This window comes from Bombus vancouverensis, chromosome 2 (genome assembly GCF_051014615.1).
Source record: "Bombus vancouverensis nearcticus chromosome 2, iyBomVanc1_principal, whole genome shotgun sequence".
NCBI lineage: Eukaryota > Metazoa > Arthropoda > Insecta > Hymenoptera > Apidae > Bombus > Bombus vancouverensis.
Genome location: NC_134912.1, coordinates 13,587,701 through 13,615,271, shown reverse-complemented (window position 1 = coordinate 13,615,271; position 27,571 = coordinate 13,587,701). Strand labels below are relative to the sequence as shown.

General features: G+C 42.4%; 1 protein-coding gene across 4 annotated transcripts in view; it reads left to right on the top strand.

Annotated features, from left to right (window-relative positions):
* The window catches only part of Sox102F (transcription factor Sox102F), a 205,876-nt gene that overhangs the window by 62,943 nt on the left and 115,362 nt on the right, over nucleotides 1–27,571 (top strand). Inside the window, exon 3 of one of the 4 annotated variants that reach the window (XM_076624362.1) lies at nucleotides 867–917. The exons of 2 other annotated variants lie outside the window; for them this stretch is intronic. In XM_076624362.1, the coding sequence (XP_076480477.1) occupies nucleotides 867–917 (51 nt within the window). Of the gene's footprint in view, nucleotides 1–866; nucleotides 918–1,256; nucleotides 1,286–27,571 lie in introns of those variants that run through there. One more of the 4 variants, XM_033345228.2, reaches the window with a different exon arrangement.

Genomic DNA, 27,571 nt, shown 5'->3' with positions numbered 1-27,571 from the left:
TTTTCTATAAACGTAGAATACGTATTGATGCGAACGTGACAGTCGCAGATCGTTTAGAAATGTGCTTCTTTGATACATCGGAGCACAGTACAATTTCGTTTGTATGAATTTCATTTACCGGAACGAAATCTTACTTAGCGTCTAACTGCTACCGTTTGAAACTACTTATCTGAACGCGAGCTTCTATTATGTGAACGAATCCTATTATATTCTCCTATTATACGAACTGCGACAATTATAGAAATTATTTTAAACTCTCTCTAAAGATTCTTATAAAAAAAATTCTACTATACAAACATCTTGTAGCGATATGTCATTTCTGTGTGTAACACTGTGTCCAACTGAAAATGTCTATATATGTAGATGCGTATGTATGTACGTTTAACGCTTATAGGAAATCCTACTTTTAGAATAATCCCACAGTGCAGCGCAGTGTGTTTGCAAAAGAGTCGATATCTAATCGGCAAAATGCTCGTCGAAAAGTAAACCCGAGAAACAGGGTGGAGCACAGGCATGCACCTCTCGTCTCGTTTCGTCGTCTCAACGTTTTCGTTGGCGCGCTCGCTGTACTCCCAAGCGTATGGGACAGTACTACGCACGAGACAGATCCTCTTCGCGGGAATACCTGACAGTACTTGCTTCGTTCCTTTCGTTTGTTTCGTTCGGTGGTTGGTTCGGTTGGTTCGGTGGACCCGGTTCGCGCGTCTACGTTTACATACTCGCGCCATCGTCGCGTACGCGCGCAGCGTACTGCGCTCTCACACGCACGCGCACGCACACCATATTCCGTGTACACCAGTTCACTGGTATTGTATAATGCAGCCATTGATAGCCGTCCTCTCTTTCACGCACGCGATCTGTTGCAGTCGCTGCAACCCGTGTCCGGTGACAGCGTCCAGTGTCCAGTCTCCCTCCCGGTGAGTGTCCACAAGATTTATTTTCCCATGCGATATACGGGGTGACACCGCGAAAAGTGGACCTGATTCGTCGATTACGGCGAAAAATCACTCGCTATCTTTCTGTTATCATCGTAGTTACAATTGCAACAATATACGTATTAATGAACGCAGTCTTTATCATCAGTTTCAAGATCTTGTGTTTTACGTGTACTTTATAAACAAGAAACACGCATCCACGTGACGATACATACCATACGCGTGTACGAGTGCATTCGTGTTTGCGTATTCTATGTGTACACCAAAGAAGACGCATAGAAGTTAAAGAGAACGCTTGCTGCGCACCTTTCGCCGATCGGCGAACGCATCGTCCGTATGGATCTCATCGGGTACGTAGTCCGTTCGATCGCTCGAATCGATGTCTGAGCGTGTTGCATCGTGTCGCAAACGTTCAGTGGAGACGTCGTCGATCGCGGCGAAGAGGGCTCTGGATCGCGGCCGTAGCTCTCGGATACCTTTTCCGCCATTAATTGCGACCGCGTCACGTTTTATCGTTATTTTCTCGATCTCGATCTCGATCCACGCCGGATTGCTTTCCAGCCTCGTCTCTCCGAGGAGGCTGCTGCGGTACTTAACGAGCAGATCGCTTTCAGTCGGGACGCGAGCCGCGATCAATTTACAAGCGCTTCGAGATCGTACGAAGTTAGCCGATCTCGGTCTCTGATTCCAGAAAGATTTCGAATGCCTGGCTCGAATCGAGTGGATTTTCGTCGATCTAAAATCGATCTTACGTCTGAGCTCCATTTATTAGTCGTGCGAAATATTCGCGAATGTTCGCTAATATAAATTTGCTTCGGTGAAGACGCGATGTGTAAACGAATAAAAAAAATTGCGAAGGATTGTGGGCGTTTGGGAACGTTTAGAGTAATATTAATATACCAAAGAAAATTTATTGTTCATTGATTTCGTACACGTTCGATCAATTTTTTTATTAGTTGAATCAGCGACGAATGTCTGCGATCACTTTCGCTTTCTCCAACTACATATGCGTAGCGCAAATACTCAACAAATGTTTATTATCATTTGCTAGCGCGTTTAATAGATAATCAGTTCTAGACGCGATGCGACATCGTCATGATTCATATTGCTAATGATAAAACGCGTATTGTCGTAGAAAATATAGATTCGCTGAATCGTCCAGCGTCTACGCTGTGAAATCGTAACAGTGTCGTCTTGTTTGTCTGCGTCGAGTCTTGATTAGTGGACCGATCGCCCTCTCGCGCGGAACACCCGTTGCGTCGCGAGCTTCGCGAATGCGAAACCACGATTCGACAAAATTGCGTAAAGGGAATCGAATTACGCCTGTTCGCGAAGCCCGCAAGATTCGCCCGTTAGGGGAGAATTATCTCAGCTACGGCCACGATTTACGCGTTCTCCGAACCGGTGACTCGTGTCTGTCTGAAGCGTGGCTGCGAATAATGTGATTTTGTTCCCTCGTTCAATGTTAAACTGCGTTCTTCTACTTTAATGGAATTTCTCGATACTCGGTTCTTGGTACGTTTCTTTGATTTTTGCAATTTATTTATGCTTCCTTTATTTTAATATGTAGTGTTTCATTGACTTCATCTTTCTTGTTCTCTTGTCCGAGCTTGTTCGATGTTTGTTGTCCTTTGTTGCGCTTTATTGCATTTGTGTTGTTTTTAATTGTATTACATAATTAATTTAAAGAAACTCTTAAGAAACGATTTCATTGCACGGTTAATTAAAAAATAACAATTATTAAAGAGGCATTGGAATCTTTCAGACATCTATAACTGTCTGAAGAAAACTCGTGTGCACAAACTGTATTAAACTTTCACCACAAAAAGACTCGACATTACAATTTGACCGAACGTCCTTCGATTCCATGACAAGTTCCCAATATTTACCCGAGCTCCTAATCTCCGCGAACTTTACCGGTGGATTATGTGTCCGCAAAATGAAAGCAAACATCTGCGAGATAATTGTACAACCACCTTCAAATTCCAAGATCCAATTACACGCACATACAACTCATCGCGCCTCGGTATTTCCCTCCACAATCGATATCGACCGATCGGAATCGAAAAAAAAAAAAAAGAAGAATCTAAACATTACATCACTATTTCCAAAGAGGAGTCCTATTGAAATCGCACGTCCCTTTTCACGATCGAAACGTAAAGAACGAGTATTATCTAAAAGCAGATAGCGTGGCCATGAAGAAATCCGCGAACGCATCTCTGACACACGTAATCGACGATTCCCAAAAACCGAGAAAAACTATCGTCAAACTCGTGACTCTATTAGCGCCTCTACTTTGTTTGCTTCGAAGAATATTGTACGATGTGTTACCGAAGAGAAACAAGAAGCTACACTGTTTATCCTTTCAATTCGATCGTACGCTGCCCCACCTACCGGAAGTGGAGGAATGGTGATGTAACGCAAAGCGAAGGAACAGTTTGCACGGGGCTATCGTTTCGAATCGAACGTCGTTGTATTCGTAAAGATATTGACACGTTACGCTACCAACGGGACAGCGCGAGCAAATAACGCGCGGATAAGCTGCGATCCTCGCCTTCGCGCTCGCCTGTCAATAAACCGCGTATCGTTAGCGATAAAACGCGCCGCGAGAACGTGGAACGGTTTAGCGATTTTCGACGGTGGGAAAAGTTCGTACCCTTAATCTTATCTTTGCGCAAACAATCGAACGATGTTCCGCGACCGGTTACTGGTTCCCGTTGCCCGAGCCGCGTTCCATCGATTTCTTTAGAAGGAATCACGTCAGGCAATGAGCGAAAGAGTAGGTTGAAGAGACGAGGAGTTAAATTCGGAGCAAATGGCGAGGAATTGGCGTCGGGGATCCGACGACGCCGTGAAAATTGTGACAAAAGCCTTTGGTTATTTTTTACCGCGCCCGCCGCTCGTAATTCTTTTCGATTCGCGGATCTCTTTGAATATTACGGCGCTTTCGCATTGGAAAAGGGGAACAGGTGCGTAATCCTCTGTTTAACACTTTGCTCCCTGTTTTATGGTTTTCTGAGGAATGATAGGGTGATTTCGAATTTGCCGCAGTCATTGTAATATCGTAAGTTTGATACGAAGTTAACCTTTGAAAATCAACTTCCTTAGGAACAATGAATTTCGCTTTCAACTTTAATTTTTGGGAGCCGATGGAAATTTGAAAGTTATATCGCTATATGTAATATTTGAATGATATAGCAATTCTAATTAAAATTCTACTTGAATTATTAGAAATACAATTGGGAATTTTACTTAATCAAACGTTTCAATCTATTTACAAGTACAACTTGTTTATTTACGTATTTCTTTTCGAAGCACTGGCGAAATGTTTCAAATATCCTACTAAAATTCGAAGGTACTTGCGATACACTTGATCCCATCGCTAATCAGGGGATCCCGTAACGGAATCCGCGCGCGGAATGCAGTCGTAAATAAAGCGCGAGCGACGAACTCTCTCGATGCGCGGCGGCATCGAGAAAATTGAGGATCGAGAAAGAAACGTGGACGAAGAAGAAAGGAACGGGAGAGAAAGGGAGCGCGCTTTTGTCGGTACGTCATTACGACATCCGGTCACCGTACGGTCGTCGCGAACGGTATTTCAAAAATATCGGATAAAATACGAGGATCGAGAGAGAAAGAAAGAACAGAGAGGCTGGCTTCTGCTATTATACTTGGTCGATGTAGCCACGTATTTCATCTTTCGTTGAAAATATCGTTTCGAAGGGTTATTTTTGGATGATTCTATTTTTCTTGACACTTTTGACGCAGGGGAAACGCCGCTGGCAGCGCGCTCATGCTTCGCCACGAAATTCCTTTGGTACCTCGTAGCCCATTGTGGTTGAATATCTTATTGAGAGTTGATTCGTGCATATGCCTTGGTATGCGTGACGTTGAAGCGTACAGATGTTCGTTTATCAATGTTTCACCGTGGCAAGTGCAGTGTGAGATATGGGTGTAATTTTTGGTGCGATGTTTTTGTGAGAAATTCTTGGGAAATTTTTGCATTTGCTGTACAAATGTGAAAATGAGTGCTCTGCTACTTTCTTTCAGTGGAGTTCAAAATTGTAAGTGTATAAAGAAGTCTTCAAATTATATTATTTGGGATATTAGTTCAAATATATCTTGATATTATCTTATTACTTTAGATATTTTCCATCAGGAACAAATAATGCAACTGTCAAATGTATATATACTTTGTTGCACTCTTCGTGGTCCTTTTCATCATTTTTTCCTAACACTGTTGAGAAAAGAGGAAAAACTCGTTTTAAGTTGCGTGGACTACTCTGTACAATAGAAATACAACGTCAGTATCATTAGCGAAAACGTAACTATAAGTGTTTGTCAATAGATTTGTAAATTCTCTTCTGATAATGCGTGTATACTTTGCAAATCAGCATTATATTTGCATTATGTTTCAGGCAAATTGCGTAACAAGAGTCATAATAAAATGGCAAATGCAAGGAAATTACTGCAATTTATGAATATTTATCATTTTATCGTATTTTCTTTAACAATCAGTAGATGTTCTATAGCCATTGTGTTAAAACAGATTCATTTGTCTATTGATTTTTGCCGATAGATTCTGAAAACGTTTCTTTATGTGGCGGCCATTAACATGTCATATAAAAAAGACTATCTTAGGAGATGTGGTACATGTAATTATTGCAAAGTAGGGAAAATCGAATACTATTTGTTAGGAATGACATCCCAAATAGCGTTGCTAATCGCTTGCTTTTGAAATCAAAATTTCACATTACAAGACGTTTGCTGGAATCATCATAAGCGCAATAGGATTAATTCAATAACACGATAATTTATACGATATTGGTAATTAATTGTGGGTTTAACGATGATTTATCGCCAATTAAAAAATGAGTTATACGACAATGGAAACGCTGTTTCCTTCAGCAGGAAAACTGTAACGTAGCTATTGTGAATTATATCAAACGAAATTCAAGTAGTTATGACTGTTCAAGAACCTACTTTGAAATTCCTATTATTTCCAAACTTTCTATTTGTAGCGTATATCATTCCAATATTCGCATTCTTATTTTTACCTCGAAACACTTATTTGGACAGATCATAAATCCAAAAATTGTAAACAAATCCAGCAGCTCTAAAGTTTAATCAGAATGTGCAATCGCATAAATCACGTATGTCAGGAAGCACAATAAACAATAATTTATTCATCCAAACGTGCACATGCGCGTGTTGTGGCACCAACAGTCAATGCCTAGCTTCGTCAAATAATCACGGATTACCTAGAGAGGCTCGGTTTCGAGGATTAAAACGGCGGGATTCTATGGATGCTAAAAGCTTGCCTATTTAATTCAAGGATCTCGATTTATGTGGAACTCGCCGGTCGTTGAATGCTGCTCCCCGGTAGGCTCGCGGCCGTGTGCGAGTCGAGAGCCGATCGTGAATCTGTCGTTGACACCGAGCAGCCAGGCTGTTTGACAAAAAAAGTAGGCAGGCATAATCGTAAAGTGCGAATGTTATTCTCTGGACGATGAGCGAACCCAGGGAGAGAAAGAACGAGGGGACACTATAGGCGCACGAACACTAACCAACGCGAATACGTATACACACATTGATACGCGTACACGCACTTGACACCGGTATTATAAGCATTTCTTTTATTCGTCTTTTATTTTGTCGGTTTTTGCTCGAAGCGTATAATGGGACGACGTAAAATAAGAATTCGTAGCGGAGACAGAATTCTTTAACGGTTCCGCGAGCGGCGAATTAGGACGGTTCAATGTTCCCGCGAAAGCGATATAATTGCGTCATTAGCGAATTTCGCCGGACATCAAACCGGTCCTCGCGCGTACTCCGATCGAAAGAACGAGAAACAGCCGGAGAAAAGAGGAATCCTCTTAAGGATCGCGAAATCGTTTTACTGTTCATTCTTAAATCGTTCCATTGGCCGCCACCCTTTTGTTTCGCGGATATTGCTCGGAGGAATTCGAAAGCGGGACCATAGAAAGATATCGCCACCCTTCGATTTCCATCGAAATGCAAGGAGACAGAGGAGAAGACGGCAATCGCGAACGCGACCGATTCGAGGAACAGAGCAAGAAACAGAGAAGACAGGGCTGGGAGACGGACAGACAGGCAAATTCAGTGGCTCGAAATTGTACAAGCGGATTATACGTTTTCCTTCGTATTAAAATACGGCGGGTCTCAAAGGGAAAATAATGTCTCCCTGATTACTCGCTTCGGTTCAACTCGAGCCACCCCTGTGCGTCGATCTCCGTTGCCCTGTCCCGTGTTCCACCCCCTTTCTATGTCCCTTCGTTTCGCTCCGATCTCTATCTTCGTCTGGCTTAAACGCGTCGACGCGACGGTCGCCCTGTTCACGACCTCTCCATCTTCTCTGCCTACTCCCTGCTACCTTCACCGAAACGGGGATTAAAATGATGTTTGCGTGAAAGCCAAAAGCATTACCGACTTTATCTTCTGAAGTGCGTCGTATTACTCTCCCTTTTATCCGTCCTCTCTTCCACAATATTTGTTTTCTTAATTTCCAAGAACGCCACCTCCGCGATTTCCTTTCCATTTTTCTGTTTCTCTCCCTTTTCGCTTGTTCGTTCGTCGATTCGAATTTTTCCACAGAGCTTAGGAATTTTATTCTTGCTTTTCGTTCAATCCTCGTCCTCTTTTCTTGTTGACAATCGTTAGCATGGCAGAATGCACGTTACTCGTTAGATAATTTGTTTTTCGATCGTAGCTACCGTTTGGCGCAGTGTCAAACGAGTTGCAGCAGCGTTGCAAAAATGTCCGACGTAATGACTCGGGCGTATCGGTCTGCCTGGCCAATTATGATAAACCGGTTCATCGGTGAATGCGAAATGCCACTTTCTAAAGTCGTTGCGCCGCTGAAAGGAAGAAACTCTTGTTCCCTCGGTCCTTTTTGTTCCAACAAACTCGATCGGCTCGCTCGGTTACGTCGGTCTTGACTCCTTACGACTTCATTATCCGCGACGGGGGAAAATCGGTGGCGGATCGTGAATCTCGAAACTCTTGCACTTGAAAGTGCATTTGGCAGCGTGTACTTGGGTTGTGTACGGAGGTATAAAAAGCTTTTGACCTTTGCGAGAAATACAAAATCTACGAACTACTTTATTGCTTCTATCATTATTTGTTAGCAACCCTTACAATCGATCGATTAATTCGAGATTAAATTACTACACGTTAACTACGCCGTAATTATTCTCGAATCTAAGCTACAACAACCGGGAAACATTTACACGCGAAACAAACCGAGGATTGGATTAGGAAAATCAGTGATCGAAAGGGCAGTGGCATCGCGGCACTACGTGGGCGGCTGATCGAAACAGGATGTTGCGAGAAACCCGGTGGCTCCTCGTCCATAATATATGGCGGCCGCGCGAACATAAAATTCTCCAATTGCAAAATTGATGCGTCTTATGTTACTTCCTCTTTCTTTATCTCCCCTATCTATGTCTCTATCTTTCCATCGACACCTTCTTCTCTGTCTCTATCTTTGCTTCACGTTCTCTGTTCACCGGGTACATGGTGGAGCCACGGGTCTCGCGGGTCCCCTGCTCGTTTTACTGTAAAGCAACTCCTCATATTGTACAGGGACGCGTAATTCATTTTTTACCGGACTCGGCTCAATTATTTATAAATTGCTGCTCCCTCGGGTAGGACACAGGCAACCTGTCATCCTCCCTCCCCTTCGCGTCGCCGACCTCCCTCTCGATACTGCTCTCGCAGTTCTCTCTGATGGCACTGCTTCTCCGGTGCGGAATAAAAAGGAGGGAACAGCGAAAGGGAAAGAAAAGGAAAGGAAGACTGTGAAACGGAACGAAGAAGAGCGAAGAAGAGAGAGAGAGAGAGAATGGGAGGGAGAGAATGGGAGGGAGAGGGGGAGGATGGTAGGAAAGAGCAGCGAGTACTTGACGAGAGCGAAACGTGCACTCCGAGTACGAAGCACTTTGGACGATCGAAGCAGAGGTACAATTTACCGGTTTGCCTCGCTCTGTTTATTTTGTTAGCGTGCTAATGGAATGGTTACGATTCCGAACGGGGCAGCGCTCCCTTTTCCCGTCGATAAGGCGAATTATAAAGATTGTCCAGGAATAAAGTTTGACAGCCACTAATGGTGATTCCCCCGAAACACGTGAATCAATTAAAACGGACGAGAACTAGCAGTGGCAACGTTCGACCGGTTAACAGCGGTTGTCGTTGCTCGTGGTTTTTCATTCGCTTATTCCTCCATCGATACGGTTCACGAAGTCGAGACCAGACGACAAAGGCCTCTGGTTGAGAACGATGATCGTTATTGCGCAGTGATAATTTGTAACGAATGCGAGACGTTTCGAGAACGCAGCAAAGAAGTTTATATATGGTGGTTTTTATTGGCCGGGTTATGACGATCGTGTAGGTGATAATGAAGATGGAAGTGTTAAACGCAGATCGCTGGTAGTCAGGTTGGAAAAGGTGATCATTGTCGAGTAATTTCGGAACGACTATGAAAGAATATAAAGGTGATGGCGCGCAGCTTGGGTTGCATCATAAATTTTTTCCTTTGTCGTAATACGCGAGTTGAAGTGATTAAATGCCTGTTCCGCTTAGGTATAATTTAGGTAAATTGGTAGTTGGAAGAATAATGTATTGTGCCTTCTGTATATCCTTCCTAAGATTCTAGTTAGTAGCAGGAATTATTTCCTTCGTTAGCCAGTGTATCTGTTCAAAACCATAACCCTACCTACTCAACGTTTATTCATCGAAATGATTAAAACAGATGCATGTACCTTTATTATACGTGATCTTGCAAATTAATTACACACATCCAATTAAGTTTATCGCTCAGTCGAACCGCAAAGATCCGGTGGCGAAGTCGCGAAGTCGACGACACGCTCAACCTCACGGAAAATCTCGGCGGGTCGAAGCGCGCGAGAAAGCCGCGCGTAATCCGGCGGCGGGGAGGAGTTCGGGATCGTGCGTAATTCGCGATCTTAATGACTCGGCCGGTCTACATAAATTCGCGTGTAATTGGAAGCTTCTTCGTGGCGGCGTATAAATTTAAGGCCAGCGGGATGCGCGCAGACACGCGCGGCCGCCTCGTTTCGCCCGCGCCTCGCGTCTTTGAGGAATTAAAAAATCTCGAAATATCGCGCGACGGCTCACTGCCACGATAACCGGCCATCCGGACGTGTTTCACCTGACGCGTTAAGAGATCGCGACTGTTTTGTGCACGCATGTTATACGCGAATCCGCTTCGCAACTGCGAATGAGCATTAATAAGGGAATGGAAGCAGCAAGAAGATAAATTCTTCTTGCACATAGTTGTATCTATCTGTTACATTTTTTAGCTAGTTTCTGTTTAAATGTGAAGGAACATATTCATTTCATTATGTTTGCTTTGCTTAAGCTAACTCTCGTAAGAAGCAAAAATATGTACAAGAATGTAAAAAATGTAATGTAAAGAAATGTACAAGAATAGCAAAAATAGTTGCATAAAGAAGTAAAGAAGTATCGTTAATCATAATTGTCTTACATAAGACAGTGCGATTTGATAAGTGAAACACGATTCACATAGTTAAGTAGAATGTGTATCTGAGGAGATTCAGACAGATCGACTAGGTATTGTCATATATAGTCGATGCAAGTAGAATGTATCTATGCCCTGCTAGTCGCGAAAACGTATTGTGTTCAGGCTTTGAATAAAATGAAAAAAAAAAGTAGAAAATTTGATTCGTCTTTATAACTTTCTCTAATTAATAACTTTCTTCGCTCATTACGCAGTTAATAGCGAATAAGTTTGATCTATTGATATTAAAATAATGCATGACGATAACATTCGTATAATTTTATGTCTTGATGCTCAAAATGATTTGTATTAGAACAATTTTATGGAGGATTTGGCTTTTATTTGTATTTTTTTTTTTTTTTTTACACAGTCTTTCCCATAAAACTTTGAAATCCGATTTGCAATTATTTTTGTATCACCCTGTAGTTTAACCTTCGTGATTATACCTTTAGCGTATATGGTTAACTAACTGAGCGGTTAAAATTGCTGAACGAGATAATCTGGCGGCTAGCTATCGTGTCTTAATTAGACGTATAATGCATCCTCGATTTATGTAAGTTTTTTTCATTTTGGTTTCGATTAAAACGCGATTAGATTTTTCTGCTAGTTCGTGCAGTCTGCGCACGCAGAGTCCGATAAAACTTTGATAATTAAAGTATGGGATTTTATGGTTCTCTGGCAGAAAATTGTGTGTGTGCGTAAAGCGGGTTTATTACGTTAATTTTAACGAGAATTTGTGGGTAGGTTGAGAATTGGTAAGCGTTTAATCAAAGTTGATCGCTGTGCGTGGAGATTTGCCGGCCTGTGAAGTATTTCAGGGTGTGGATTATGTTTTATGAACTAACTGCGGGGTTTTTTAAGTAAAGTTACTGGCCAATAAAAACGAATTTGGTTCTACTTTTTATTTAAAAAGTAAATTGTTTCTTCTCTTATCTTTAATTTCTTCTTTTTCAAAATATTACTTGAAACGAACAATCAAATGTACAATGGAAGGAAGTACCATTCGTTCTTTTAATTTGTCATAATAAATTATCTATTCGTAATACTAATAATATTATATGATATAGTATATCATTTCTACAAATAAATACCTATATACTATCCAAAAAATTATAAATAAAATGAATAAGTTCACTGTCTGTTCCCCGTTCAATTAAGATTAATCCGATGACATCGATAACGCCGTCTCTATTTACTCATTATAGCGCATATCTTCGACGACTTAACGCTTATAGTGTGTGTTATGTATGCCATGACTAAACCCATAAACAATTAAAGGTTACACGCGTAAAAATCATGATGCGTTTTATCTCATCTATGTTCAATACGATCAAAATAAAACAAAGGCTATATCCAATTCGCAAATGGCTATTGAATCCTAAAATAAGAATAATACCTATCAAATTAAAAAATTGTAATTCATCCATAATCACCATTTTTCTCGCAAAAGGCAAACAAACAAGAGAAAATCGGAGAATTCCAATTAGAGGTTTTCAAGTACTTCGGCATAAATCGCATAATTTTCTCAAAAGTCATCAAATAATAGATCAAGCGACTAACGCTTTTCCATGCTGTAGCTATTAATCGAGCTCAAGACCTTCGACCTCGGGGTTGCAGCGGAAACGTAAGCACCAGATATTAATAGGAACAACCTTCCTCCTAGACACACAGTATCCAAGATCAATCGAACGTCTCCTCTTTGTTTTCCCTTATCTAAGATCGCAATCGACGATGCTCGGTGTACTATAATACTCCGGGCCACGTCGGAGAGCATCAGTTTGTTTGATGCTACCGGATCGTCGTGACAAGGGCGACGTTACTTTGACTACTCCCCTGAGAACAAAATCTCCCTTTCCGCTTGCACGGCTGTCCCTCCCTTTCGTCAGTTTCTCTCTTCTTCGCCGTCCATCCTCGTTTTCTCCGCGCCCTTTGAGTTATTCCACTCGATACACGTTCTGGTCTTGTTTGCAAATCGCGTACAATCATCTTAGTTTTTTTCCAGGAAACCGTGCGATGTTTCATCGAAAAACGGAGCATTTTGACCGCGCTCCATGATATAGTTAAATAGTGTGTCGAAAGTTTTTTATATCTTCTGCGCAATGGTAGACAGCAAAGGCGAAGGTTTTCAAAAGCTATGCAATTAACGTGTTTAATTTTTTAATGTGTTTTTGAAACGGAAAATATTTTAAAAGAAATGGATTGATGCCTCGAAATTACAGCGCAATGCAGTATTGTCGATTATTAATCCTACGTGCTACACATTCCAACACTTCTAAGCCTACTGTCTTCAAACACTGAAGATTTTATCTGGTAATTATACGGTACAAAACGTGTTAACTGATTCTACGAGCGGTGCTTTTCTCTTTACGCGATCGAACAAATCGTGGATTTTAGAGCGAGAGGTATCTATAATTGATGTCACGTCATCTACATAATTGATGTTGCTCGAGTTTCTGCATGATTACATTCTTCAACGTCTATACGAAACGTGGCTGATGTAAATTCTTCGCTCGAATTACCATTAATTTGTTCGATAAGATATCGGGTTAAGTGAAGTATACGCCGTTTGCAAGTTACTTAAAGAGCTATGGGAGATGTCGATTAGTGAATTAGAATCAAAGGGTGTGCCGATGAGAAAGGATTTCAGACTCGAATCGAAACATCTAGAACCGTTTCCTTTTTCTTCCTCGTAACATTACCGTCGAGAAGGTTCAGATGTCGTAATTTGTTGGATGTCGTGTGATTTTCTTATACGACGCGATGGAGTTCGTTATCTTAAGTGTGGTGTTGATATATGAGCGTACTTACGCTTCTCAGATGCAATAAAGAAAATCGGAGTATATGTTTCCATTCATTAATTTACCTATTCAATAGAGAAATGGAAACTGGAAAACATTATCGTGCATTTGATATACTTTTCTCTTAAAAATACGTTCTTTAATCAATTACAGCAGAACATTCTCACGTTAGTAGATCTCTGCGTTATAAATTATATATTTCGTTCTATATTATATCAACTTCAGCTTCATGTAATACTATAATCAATATGATTACTTCTAAGCAATATATATGTTGTTATATTATAGAAACAGACAAGTAATCTTAATACCTTGATTATAATTCATCAACATAACCGTGAAAAGATTACAACTTTATTATTATCTAGTAATCGATTGAAGCATCAATGTATTCTTATACCGGCAATAACATTTAACAGAGAATTTATAGAGGCGCGCTGTCATATATGGTCTATCTATTCCTGAAAATATATCCACGCCACGAGTAGTGGCGATACAGACTAAATTTAATGCGAATAATTCATCAGAAGGTAATAAGCGCAGCTGCGGATAAGTCAGAAATAAATTGAACTCCTGACGTAACAATAATACATCTTAAGACTAAACCAATCGATCCTAGACCATCATTACCAAGTTACGTCCAATATAAGTACTGCTTAAAATAATTCAAACGGAGAAATCAATATCTCGTGCATTCAGTGAAGATTCCGTGACACAAAATGTATACTGTGTTTCCTTAATCATTTCATCTTCGAGATTTTCCAATTAGTCATTTAACCATAAGACTTCATCCGAAATAAGCAAATAAGAAAAAGTGATAGAGTCACAGTTTACTAGGTTCATCATATAGCTATTAATTAAAACTCGATTGTTTCCTAATTTAGGTTTATTTACTTAAACAATTTATAAAGTGGAATATAAGTTATCGAATTTCTCGATCGAATTTTCTTACGATAGAACATACACGCATAGATATATATATATATACATATGTGACGTATATCCATCTTTCGTTTTCATTCCATTACCTATGATAAAATGACAAAGTCGCCTGGACACGTGCAAGTATCGATGTCGAAGTCAAAATCCTTTAGTCGCGGGTTTCGCTAGTGGAGCACGATCCCGCCGACTACCCTTCAAAGAACCTTGATATTAACCAGTCGCGTAGGGGCCATTGTCGGGCCGGCACTATGGACATTGTGCTCTTTGAGCGTGCCACAAAGAGGCGCAGCTCGCACGCTCGGTGTGCGTGCGGCATTCAGCGGGAACGGGCTATCCGTGGCCAAGCCGTAGTTAAATCGCCGCCTAAGAGCCTCGCGCTACCATTGTGCTCTTCAGCCGCCTCTCTCGAAATACACGTAACCGACTAGAAATCGCTCGGGTCGTCTGTATCCGCTGGAAACAACGAAGCGAAAAAAAGGTGTCTCTCCCAACAATATAGAAATCGTAGAGAAACGGACGAGGACGGCCATTTTTCAAGCCGGTCATCCACCCACGCGCGAGGAAAGAGACGAGTGGCGACAATGGACACGAGGAATTTCCTGCGGCGGAGATTAATTGGTCACGAGGATTTCGAGTCGCTCTGAATTCGAAGAGTCGCCTTCGAAGCATCGAGCCGCGTTGAAGGAACAGGATGGAAGAAAAGGAATAGTGAAACGAAGCGAGCAGAGGAGAAGGCAATCGCGACGTTCGCACGAAGCTCGCCCTAATGCCTTAAGCTCCTTGGCCGGTGAACGCGAGCGCGCATGCGTGCAAGAGACTAATGCACCGCCGGTAGCACAATGCCGTCGTCGTGGCCCGCGATGAATGTGAGCATTAAATGATTATAGCCAGGGATTTGTACGAACAAATGGATGACAATGGTAGCGCGTCGGTGCGTGGCCGAGAGCTCGTTTGCCGACGCCGCGGCCTTGGCTTCTTCTTCGCCTTTCCGTTCGTCTTTCCGCTCGATCACTCTGGCCCGATTAAGGGTTAGGAGACGCTGGCTTTAATGATACCTCCGGATCGAGTGTCCAAGCTGAAACGCAGTCGATGAGCAGATTTCCACTTGGTGCAGCTCGAGAAATACAGAAAAAGCTAAAGAAATATAATAACAAACTGTATCGTCATTGCAACAACTAAGCCTGCGACCAATTGACAAGATATTGCTTGCTATGTTTTTTTTACTACGATTAAATAAAAGATCATCCTTGAAGATTACTGCGAAGCAGGAACAAGAATTTTTATATTCCATTCCATGCTAATATCTCTATCTACCTGAAGATTATCACTTTAATTACTTTATCAGTTTATAGACATCTCGTCTCATATTTGCTGTAAATTCAACTACACATCCTGCGTTTGAAATTAATTCAAACGCAACCAGACCATTTACTGAGATCATCGAACAAAAAGAATATTCCACTTTCCACTTCAGAACATAAGGCTCGACGAATATAGGGACAAATACAATAGATCAGAACAAAAACAGAGAATCGATATCCATACTAAGTGATGCACGTGCATCCAACGTTCGTTTCTTAATATGTACCATGTTTTTCGACCGATAACCAAACGATCGGCATTGGTACCAGGATGATCCGCGCTGGATTCCATCGTGCAAGCGCCTCCCTTCCTCGTTGCTTCCGCGAATAAACACGACGATAACGACCGGTTCGCAGGAGCAAAAGAAGTCGGGGCCCCGTTCGAAGAAAGAGCGGACGTTGGATGGAATCGGTCGGTCCGGTCGGGGCCATCTATCATGCAGCTGTTGCTTCCATTGTGTTGTTAGTCTTACGTTACGAGTCGTAAAGAGAGAAACACGGCTCTGGAGAGACAAGGCACGACGTCTTGGACTGGAGCAGAGGGACAGAGAGGCAGGCCGAGGGTTGTAGAACGAAAGAAGCCAGCAGCTTCCCCAACGACAGCCGAGTGTGCAACATGTGTTTGTCTCCTCTAGATCCATCTTTCCTCCTCCTCCACCGTCGTTCTTCCAATATCTCTCTTTGTCCCTCCCTCTCTACGCCCGTTATAATGTTATTCTTCGGACTAAGCGGCTAAGAATACGCGGTCAAAGGACGCAGAGACGTCGATACAATGGATCCGTCTGTGTTTCGTCCGGCGCGAAAACGCGCTAAAATCGTTGCCTAGCCAAACAATCCAGTCTCTTCATAGTCGTCGTTCGAAGTTAATGACCGCTGTTCCTCTTAATTTCAAGCGGCACGTGTTCTTTGTCGAGCTGTCTACAATTGTCTACGAAACAATCAACCGCGGCAAACGCTATTCACACCGGCACTCTATACATTTGGTTTCGTGATTTTTCATGGTTTTTTCTTCCCACGTTGCTTCCTCTAGCCAGCCACTTTTCAACGCTATTATACAAGAAAGCCTGGTCAAACTGGGATATCGTACGAACGGGGCACGATTTACTGGCGCGCACCCTGGCAGAATGCGCGGCTTCCGGCGGCGTTTCCATCGTCACCGCAAGTATCGTGGTCAAAGAAAGGCGGCGGCGGAGTAATTTACAAATGGTCATTTCTCGGAAGCACCAAAGCCACGCGCTGCACGGGAGGGAAGCACACGGCAAGCAAACCAGAAGGAGCAAGACGGAACGAGCGAGGGAGGAAACGCTGGTAGCCCGGAAGGGAGACGCGGATAGCCGGGTAAAAGACAGGCGAGAGAGAGAGCAAGAGAGAGAACGAGGTCCCCGTTAAAGGCCACGGGAAAGGAAGAAGGAGAGAAAGAGAGGCGAACAGGGAGAAAGATAAGTCTTTGATGTCTAGCGGAGATATGATGATAATCACGATGTAGGCTTCCGCTTGCATGGTACAGCGGAATCCGCGCCTCCTGCCACCTCCCTGGCATCGGCGAACATGCTCGCGCGCGCACGTGCTTTCATGCCAGGTATCTTGTGTTCTCGCAATCAATATAGCGGATGTACCGAGACGTTGATGTATTCGAGACTGACTTCGTGTCCAAACACAGCCGCGAGCTGGGACCGATGAGTCAATTCCGAGGAGCTGGGAAGTCACGTTTGTCGATCGAAACGTTCGTTAGAGAAGTAATCCCGATCGAAGGGAAATAGTGTTCGCGGCGACGTCCTCGTTTACGATGTTTCCTGTCAGGGAAATAAGAGAGAAGCTTCGTAAGTCCTATTATTTAAAGCGACTGGAGGATTTTGAGAAATTGCGCTAAAATGATTTTTGATTTACAAACATTTGACATGACAGAACGAATGTTATTTAATTAAATATTTGGAAAATCGGTAAGAAAGCTTCGAATATCTATAAATAAATACTGAGACCGAAGAGATCAACTTTGCACGACTAAATATTTTAAACACATACATAAAATACTAGACTCGCTACAGAAAGACGAACTTCCACTTATGGACAATCCACGCTCTTCTAAACACCAGAACCACAAACCACACAAAACTTCTGCCCTTGGGAAAGAAGATTTCAAGATTGCACTCCCTATTTCTTAATATATACATTTACCCATCTCCATTAAATATAGAAAGAAAAAGCAGAAGCTCTTGAAGTTAACGATCCCTGCGTCACAAACCACCAGACAACAGCCAGGCTCGAAAATTCGTGTCCCATTAAGAGGCTTGTTTCCGGCTAGAAAAGAAGAGACTCCCAGCTATCGTTTTCGAAGCGGGCGCACGCGATACAGCGAGAATAGAAAGAAAGACGCACGGAGAGCCGACGAGTTGGCAGCATTATACGGAAGGAGATACTACCGGGAGCCTGCTATCGTGAGCAATAAATTGATCTGTCCTTTTTTCCCATCCCTCAGGCTACTTTTTGCCCCCGTTGTCGTAACGTGGTTGTCCACGTTCACGCGAACACACTTATACGCGCCCATCTATGAACGATATGTTCAGTGGCAGACCGCGGTTGTCTGGTCTAAGATACATACAACGAGAAGCACAATAAACACCGACGATGCCGTGTGCGTGTGCGTGCGTCTGCACACGCGAACGTACGCAAGAAGAAGTGCGTCCTGCTTTCACGACAATCCAATGCGGGCACGAGAAAGTAGTCGGTCCATCCGCCTTTATACATACCAATGGAATAGAAAGCCAGATAAGTTTTATAGTTGATCGAAATCGTAAAACGGCCGGCCAACGAGTAGTTTTAACGAGCGATCCGCCGCGATGTCGCACGAATGCATTGCCATACGTCTGTTCGTACGTACGGTTCGTCTTTCGGATGATGCCAGCAGGAATCGAACCGCAGTAGATATCGGATATCGACGTTGTTCGTCCGTGGAGAATGTTAATTTATTAAGGGATGTTGGTGGCCCAACGAAGTTCAGTGAAAACAGAAGAGTCGATTAGATTTAATGAGCGCTTTTGTTGCAAACTTGGGGGATGCTTTCGAGGATCTGTTCGATTAACTTCTATATAACTTTGTGTCTTCGACGGGTTATAAGATACGTTTTAAGGATATAGAAATAGGAGTGCATTTGTCGGACTCGTTCGACGACATTTTTTAATTATCTGATCGGAATAATCGAAACATTTTATATTATACACAATATAATTTACAATTCGTCAGAGTTCTTTAAATGTACACGATATGCAGGTGTGATTTACAGCAAGTTTACACGCAAGGATATCTTGTAGAAAACTAATAATTAATTCTATCTCCTTTCTTCAAAATATTTGGCAAAATCTACCGTCGTAAGATGTTATCTCGTTTGAGAAAGTAACGGAGAAATCAATATCTTCGAATCGACACCACTTACGATATAAATTCTTCTTATCGCACGACGTGTCCTTGTTGTATTATGCTAAATTTACTTCGAAGTAGTTTTATTTTTCTAAATTGCTATAAATTTGGAGAGATTCGAGGTGATAATGGTCCGTATATCGCTATCGATGTTCGGTGAAACCGGCTTGTAGCTAGTGTTCTAAGTTAATAAATTGGAGATCGAGAAATCCAATTTCGTTAGCATAAGTATGTCTGTTTTTTAGCGGATTTTTATTCGTAACATGCATTATTAATCATATTGCTGTTCCTGTCGAGCATCGACCTGTAAGTACGTCGACCCGACACTATTGTCATTAAAAACCATATTTTACACGACAGTCGCTGAAGCTTATCGACGATCAAAAATCAAAAAAATTAATAGTCTATAATTTTTCCTATTGCAATTATTCTTATGAAATCTCAAAAAATCTGTCTCTTGATCTCCATATACATATTTAGACGATTCTTTTTCTGTCGTATAAGAAACCACGAAACGTATGTCAAAGTTGTATAATTGAATTTTAGAATTCACCAATTATTTACAAAAGAAATTAAGGACCAATCGCGTATTTAGCCGGAAAAATTGTCAAGAAAGCGCAGAATGTTATGCCGCAGATCCATTTATTTTAGTCACACCCTGTATAATAAAGACATTTTCCTTGGAATAGCAAGCTTGGCGTTTTGAAAAGACGAAAGCAAGCGTCGAGAAGCGCGAAGAATGTCTTCGCTTCTAGGATTCGTCGACCGGTCATCGCGAGTCGCACGCTTTCATCGAATCGATGCCATGTACTCGCTCGTTTGCATATCTATAGATAATGCGTATTTTCAGGCACGAACATGCCGCAAACGCTTTCGCACGCGGGATTATTGAATCGGTTTCCGGTGATTTCACTGGCGCGCACGAGCGCGCGGATTCAGTCCTTCGACGTGTCAATTTTTACGCGCCCGACGCCGTCTCGCTTGTTTTCTCGTACTCGCGGATCTGCGAACGAATTATAGAAAGCGTACTTTCGAGTCTCGGGAGGAAAATCACACTCCGCCGGTCGTTTTCACGCGGGAAAATCTCTCCTCTCGCGAACCGTCTATCACGGTGGACGATGGCCTATCGGTAAGATTCGAGCACGTTGTAGAAAATAAAATCCGTGGAAGTTGGCGTCGATGAAAGTGTTCTTTTTATTCATTGGTCGTGAGAAGCAGTATTCTTTGTGATTGCAAAACGATAGATGAACATTTCATTGATAGCCCCTGGGTCTTTATGGAGCCAGTAATCAGCTTTCTTTTATCCATATCTTCGTTTAATTTTACATAGCGCAGAGATGAAGTTGATCAATTAACTAGTAATAAATATTCGTCTGGAGTTGCAGACTCTTGCTTACGAAACTGTACATATGCCGATAAGATTACACGAATTGATCGAAATAAATTGTAGAAAGTCGCTTTCCAGCATCGCGAGGATGATACTTTTGTTAGTTGTGTTCCAGTTATGGAAAAATCTGCCGTTGAATCGTGCTTATTAGCGTAGATCCCGATTGACAAGTGATAACAAATCGATGTATGTAATTTCTATTAGATTAATAGAAATATAATTAACGTAACAGTATCTGCATTTAAAAAATTGTTACAATACATTTACGCAAGCAGATACCTGCATTAGCAAAGAAAGTTTCGCAGAGAACATTCCATATGCTTCCATAACAACTTCCATAGAATATAATTTATTTTTGAATAACATTCTTCTTGCCAAATCACAATTTATCGAAGAAAATTCGATCAATGTGATCTAAGAGGAATTCCAACCGTATATATCAGAAAAATAAGGTTAGTTCCACGAAGGGCGGGTACACGTGCGCTGGACGTCGTTATTAAAACATTAGGCGATGCGGATAAATGGCTGCAATAATCCGGCTGTGGGGCTCGCGTTTCGATTGTAGAGTAAAAATCGACGGAAAACGCGGCGCTGCGTCGCCCTTCCCGCCATAAATGATCGCTCTTCTTTCTTGGCAGCGTTTATACTCCACGGGCCGATAAATACGGGTCCGTTATAGGGCGAAGGCGAGACTCGACCACGAATTATAGGCGTTTTAAAAATATTGTTCCATTACTTATTCAGTAGACCGGCTAAGGTATCGCTTTCCAATAGTATCCTTCGATCACAATTTCCCAGCGTCTGTATTATTGAAGCCTGGCCACGAAACTCCGATAGGATAGACGCCGGAGGGGGTGGATCGTCTGTTTAGCTAGGGTAGCTCGACTGGATAAACGGATGAAATATGACTATTGAGAGGCAGAGGAGTCGGTGCTACCTTCGATTGTGTCCCGTTTCAAAAGTGCATTTCCCAGAGTGCATTTCTGGCTCCTTTAGAAACGTTTTCGTTAGGTTTCTGGGAATTTTCTGCTGGCTACGTAATATTTATGAAGAAAGGAAATCGTTTCGTAAAGAGATTTATGTAATTGACAAAGATAGAAGCAAGATGAAATTTATAGCTGTAGGTTATTGTTCTGTGTATCGGAAGATATTTTTGGAGCGTGAGACTATTGTAGAAGTGCACTATCGAAGTGATAAATGAAATTAAAAAATATTTAGAATTAGACAAAGATGTCAAATATGTATTGAATCGAACAAAATATTTAGTGTTTACTTTAATATTTAGTGTTAATATGTAGTATCTTGATAACAAAATTATTCTAGTTGTCTTCACTCAATTTATATGTATAACCGCATATGTAATAGGGAATATGTAGTAGGAATATGAAGTCTGAATTATTTCCTTGTACTGGAATATGTATATAATTTTAGCTTTTATTATAGTTTCCTTCTTCAATTTATTATTTCTTTTAGCTTTCAACAATTAACAAACAAAACGACATGTATTATTTATTATCTTAACGCTTCGATGGACACACAGAACAAAATGTCGCGTTAAAGAACACTCACATGTCAAACGACTCGATTTTTCGAGCTTCGCATTAATATTAATTCAGCAATATTTCAACTGTAATCGTTTGCGAAACAGATGAATTATTCCTAACATAAACCGTCTGTTGAGTCAGTGCTTTTTGCAAAAGCATCAAATCCGTCATTAAATTTCAGTCCACCGTCTTCCGGCTGTGCAGCGGATTATCCGCTTCTAATCTACCGTGGAACAGGAAGTTTTGATGATTTCATCCGAACTTTGAGATCGCCTCTGAAGCATTCGTGGTCGTCCTCGCATGAGTCGTCAGAAACCACTGCGATGAAAAATTGCGAACAGGTATTAAATTTCTTTTTCCGTGATCATAAACCTGACGCGATCCTTGACGTTTATCGAGTAAAAAATGTCAGGGAAGAAATGGAAGACGATGATCTAATGTATCATTCATTAGAGCGATACGTTGTCGCAACCACGCTTTAAAAACCACTTCTGTGACAAACAGAAAAAAGACTCTTACGACGTTGCAGCATTGATTTGTCTTTGTTAGACAAAACGTTCTTTAGGATTCTCTAAAGTTACCAACCAGAAGTGATGAGCATCGCTTTTCTTGAGGATAAAATAATCCGTTACGACTATCGCAAAATCTTTCCAAGTCATTGAAAAGGATTCCAAACGACGGAAGAATGTGTCACGAAACAATCCTACTACCTCTCAGTCATCTACGCTCGAAACATCAAGCAGGCTAGACGCAATTCTGCAACTACTCTAAGCTAAACCGCCTATCTGCTATAGGATTATCGAGCATCGGCAGCCTGTTTTATTTGCGTGCTTAAAGAGCGCCGATACAGGCCGAAGGACAAACCATGAGGTCTATATCGTAGTTCCCCCGGTGCGCGACAGGATCAGCGAAGAAGACCGGTCGTTCGAAGCGCAGTCGCCTCGACGAACTTACACGAACGCCGACTGAACATCCAAACGGACGATCGGTCTCCGAACATACGTACATATACATAAACTTCCATATGTATCTGCACGGAATAGCGTAGTTCGCTCTCTCGATCCAGGCGTTAATGAGCAGAGGCGGTCCGCGGCGGCATCGTGCATACATTAGAAGCACGGCGATCACGGTAACTCGATCGGATCGAGCGACGACGGAGGAGAGAGAAAGGATTGCTAGGGGAGGAAGATCGGCTTCCGTCCGGCGATCGAAGCGCCGCCACTGTCGTACGCGGTAGAGCGGTTCCGATCGTAGCGCGAAGAGCGCGCACAGCCTCTATATAGAGAAAGAGCGGTTGCAGTCGGATGAGAGTGGCTACCGGTGGCATCCGTAGCGGCAGAAGCAGCGGGAGCAGCAATAGCGGCGGCACCAGCCGTCGGGAATGGGAATGAGAAGCTCAAGCGGCGCTTTCAATTATTCCCTTCGAACAATCCCGCCGCTTGTTTCCTTCGGCGATTACATCTCCGAGTATTTATTCGCTGCCTCCCGTTCTCGGCGTCCCACACCTCTTTTCCTCTTCCATCGTTCCCTCGCTATCTATCCGCTCTTGCTCATCCCCTTTTCACCCCTCCGCGCCGCGCCGCTTCACTCGCTGCCTACCGCCGCCGCCACCGCCGTTTCTTCTTCTTCTTCGATTGTTGGCTACCTGGTCGCTACTGACGCTGGCTGCCTACTCGTTCTCGAGTCACTGATCCTTCCATGCGGCCCACGGAATACTCCGGCGAGCTTGCCATCTATCTAATCGGTCCCGAGCCACTCCGGGACTCCCTAGGGGAAACCAGCAGTCTGTCCTGTCGCGAATCAGCCAGGACCGCTTGCTCGCCACGCTACGGGACAGGGAATCGTTTCTTACCGGGCAACGATCGTTATGTTATGTTTCTAATTCTATGGTGCACTGGGGTTTCAAGAAGAATATCGAGTATAGTGGAAGATTTGTTGGAACCGAAGGACAAATGATTTCTGTATAATAATAGTCGTCCGTGGTCAGTCCACTGACAGTATGCATATATCGTCCATTAACAATCTGCAAGCAACGGAACAGAAAATCCAAGTCAAAAGAGTTTATGAACGTTCTGTCGTTAGTCTGTGAAATAGAAAACAAGTGACAGCGCGCGTTGTCACTGAAATAGAAAACAAGAGAAAGTATCTGCCGACAATTGTCTGCGAGTCAGTTGACGAGCGTCTAGGTTAATCTCCGTTAAAATACATTATTCTCGCTTCCTCGACGAGACTTTGCTTTTCGAAGCTATTTTTTGAATCCGAAAGCACTATCCTGCCAAATATATACTCAGAATTTTAATACCTCCCGATTTATCCCTCCGGAGAATGATTTACTTTTGTTGGTTTTGGACAGCGGCACAGCAGTTCGATAGCTGGATCGCGGCCGGTAATCTCGCTAGCAAATAATCAGTCTTATTTATGTAGTCGGCCAGGCAATTTATGGGGTCGTTACGCGAGATTTACGAGATTCGGTAACAATATGCAGCGAGTATTAATTGCTCAGGCTCGCGGTGGCTAACGCGGCGCAGAAACAGCTTAACGAAGTATGCATGCGGTTTGATATTGCGCGTGCAAGGAATTGATGTTCCATTAAACGGCTGGCAATAAAGCAGCTCGAAAGAAGAATACCCCCGCGTCCCGTTCACTTTCAATGCAATCGTTATTCTTTACGCGATTCATTAACGAATTACCCCATGTGTTCTGTCTGCCCACCTACCTCCTTTCTCGTCCTTCCTTGCTTCTTCTCTTCCGATCGTTCCTCGATCGTTCTCCAACAACGACGACCCGATCGCGAGATCCGAACCACCGATAACATGCACGCGAATTATTAAGAGTTAATTGCGAACTTAATTAAGGGGAAAGGTTGACGAATTTCTTAGAACGAGCAGTTTCGTATTCCGAGAAATCTGCGGTAGATCTTTAATTAGAGATTAATGTGTGATGTAGTAGGATCGCTAGTTTTTGGAATTGTTTTTGAAGATGTGTTGCCGTTTTCGCTTAAGTTTCACTTCATATCTTGTACATGCATCTGATAAATGCGATGCTAGTCGAAGATTAATATATCAAGTACCATTCAAAGATTATAAGAATTCTTTCTTGTTTTCTTATTATAGAAGTATAATTACTATATATAATTATTTAAACAGCATCTCAATTTTTTTATGTTGTTCTCTCCTAATTTATCACAACCTAATTTATTCAATGATCGTCTTAACTTTTTTCCATGTCATTTAATTTCCCACGCATCAACTCCCTGAAAGGATAGCAGAACGCTTCACCCCGTATGCGTTGCTCAAGGCTGCGTGGAATTCAAGTACCACGTTATTGGACTAATGTTTGCGCTAAATAAATCACAAACGCTAGTGGAAAGAAAAGAATCAAAGCAACGAAGATCGAAGAATGCAAGTGGCGGAAGTGTCGGTACGAGACTCGATTCGGTGGATGGTCGCACGCGTTGATCGAAAAATGGCTTTCACTTATACAGCGTTCGCAAGTCGAGCATTAAGACTGTAGCATAACCGAACGGTAGCTTCGGAGCTGAATCCCCGTCGCGTCTATCTATCTGCGGACCGGCTACGTACGGTCCACACGTGTCTAAATTATTATTGTCTGAAATACGCGCACTGCATGTACAGCGGTGGGCGTCCGCGTGTTGGTGTCGAACGCCGTTTAAAACTGGTTACCTTGCTTCGTGGTAGTCATCCATCTCGTGGTCCAACAACGATGTTCCATTAAATTATGACATCCTCGATTTATATTTCGCGGGAAGAACAACGGAGTGCACGGGAGAGAAAAGTAGACACGCGGTTCTACGCTCAAACCTTAATCACCGACCTCTGATTTTTACCGGAACGAAGGACTCCTCGTTGATTATCGGTTAAGCATGGACGATCTTGACCGCTATCATCGTATCGTGTATTTGACTATTAGATATTTGAATTGTTAACTATTATGGCGTAAATCGTGCGTATTTATTCGATTAAAGTCGATCTTCGATGGTTTGAAAATTATTTCGTTGCCTGCTGAGATTTTAAACTGAGATTTCTTATCTCAGCTTCAGCAGGGATTCTGGGATTCTCACTTTTCGAAAGGCGACCTTAACCTATCCCCAGCTACCGTGTTCTCTGCAATGCCTAATTTCAAGCAGAACACGTTCTTAGCTGGAAATAGCGAGCAGACTTTGGTAAAGGGAAGGACCTGCAGCACGTCATGGTGTAACGACAATTAGGCATAAGCGGTTCGTCGACGCGAAAAAGATTCCGTCTTTTGGCACGCAACGGCGGCGTCGATGCACCGGATGTCGAGTGGCCGCGAAAAGGTTCGCGGTATATTTATTGTAGCAACGCTACAACTGCGGGACTAACGCGCGTTTCACGCCGTCAAAGATGCAGACACTCGTCGCGCGTCGTGCACGCGCATCCCGTACATCAAGAACATCGATGCGTCGCATCGTTGCTGCTCTAAATTTATGTCTCTACATTGTGTTGCTGGTCTCGAGAAGATATCGGATAGTCTCGTCTGAAATTAGGCTGCTTCTCATTGTTGAAGTCTATAGAGCATGAAGTAGCATTGTGCGGACTACGAGTTGCGACAAATCTTGCTCGTTTTTTATTTGGTTCACCAGCTTTACGATGATGATGTTGCACCCACTGTACGAATACTCACAAGTTACAATGTCCGTTAAATATGTCATTTGTTCTTGTCGTGAATAATGAGGTGTTCGTACGTGGTAATTTATTATGTTATGTTAAAGTAAATTTAGAGAAATCTGCATGCACTTTGGAGAATAATGGAGATTCTTCGAATAGTCTTGCAACCTTGTAATTCTTTTGGAAATACTGTCAGTAGACGAAACAAGAATGAATATGAAAGGAAAGTAATGGGAATGAGGAGAAAGGAGGGAAAAAGGAACAGAAAATAAAAGAGGAGAATGAAAGGGAGGAAGCAAAAAAGAGAAGGAGGAAAGGAGGAGAAGGAAGAAAGGGAAAGCAAGAATGTACATGGTGAAGTATTCAGATACTAATGTAATTCCTAAAGTATTCCATAACAAATTCCATTAACTGATAAATATTAATTAGCCGAAACTCGATCGAAAGTTGATCGGTAACGCTGCGGCGGCGTATCGATGCCGCGATTTATATCGAGGCTCGCGCATCGTTTTCACGCATCGTGCGCCGCGCATCTTAAAACACCGCGACCGAAGTCATTAATAACGAAAGCGTATTTGTATACATAGTTAATAACTCAGGCCACGGTGGTCATACATCATCCTCGTTGCGTCTCAATTGCTTTATTTGCTCATTTCTCGATACCACGGTTCGTTTATACTACCTATACCTTCTCGATATGCTGAACAGTGTGACGTCCTAATAAACATTGCTTGGAGAACAATTAACGTGCAACTACACTCTAGCAGCTTTCAATTTTCTTACTGAAACATGTTTTTAATCGTTTTTTCATAGCAAAATTAAATATAATTCAAAAAATTGTTCCATATTGTTCATCAATATCGTTCATAATTGCTCAATTGCTCTGCATCACGTTCTAAATATTTTTTAATTCGAATCTAAAAATTATACTTAACTTGCGTGTCATTCTAACAACTGTTCATCATATCGCTCACGCGCGTCA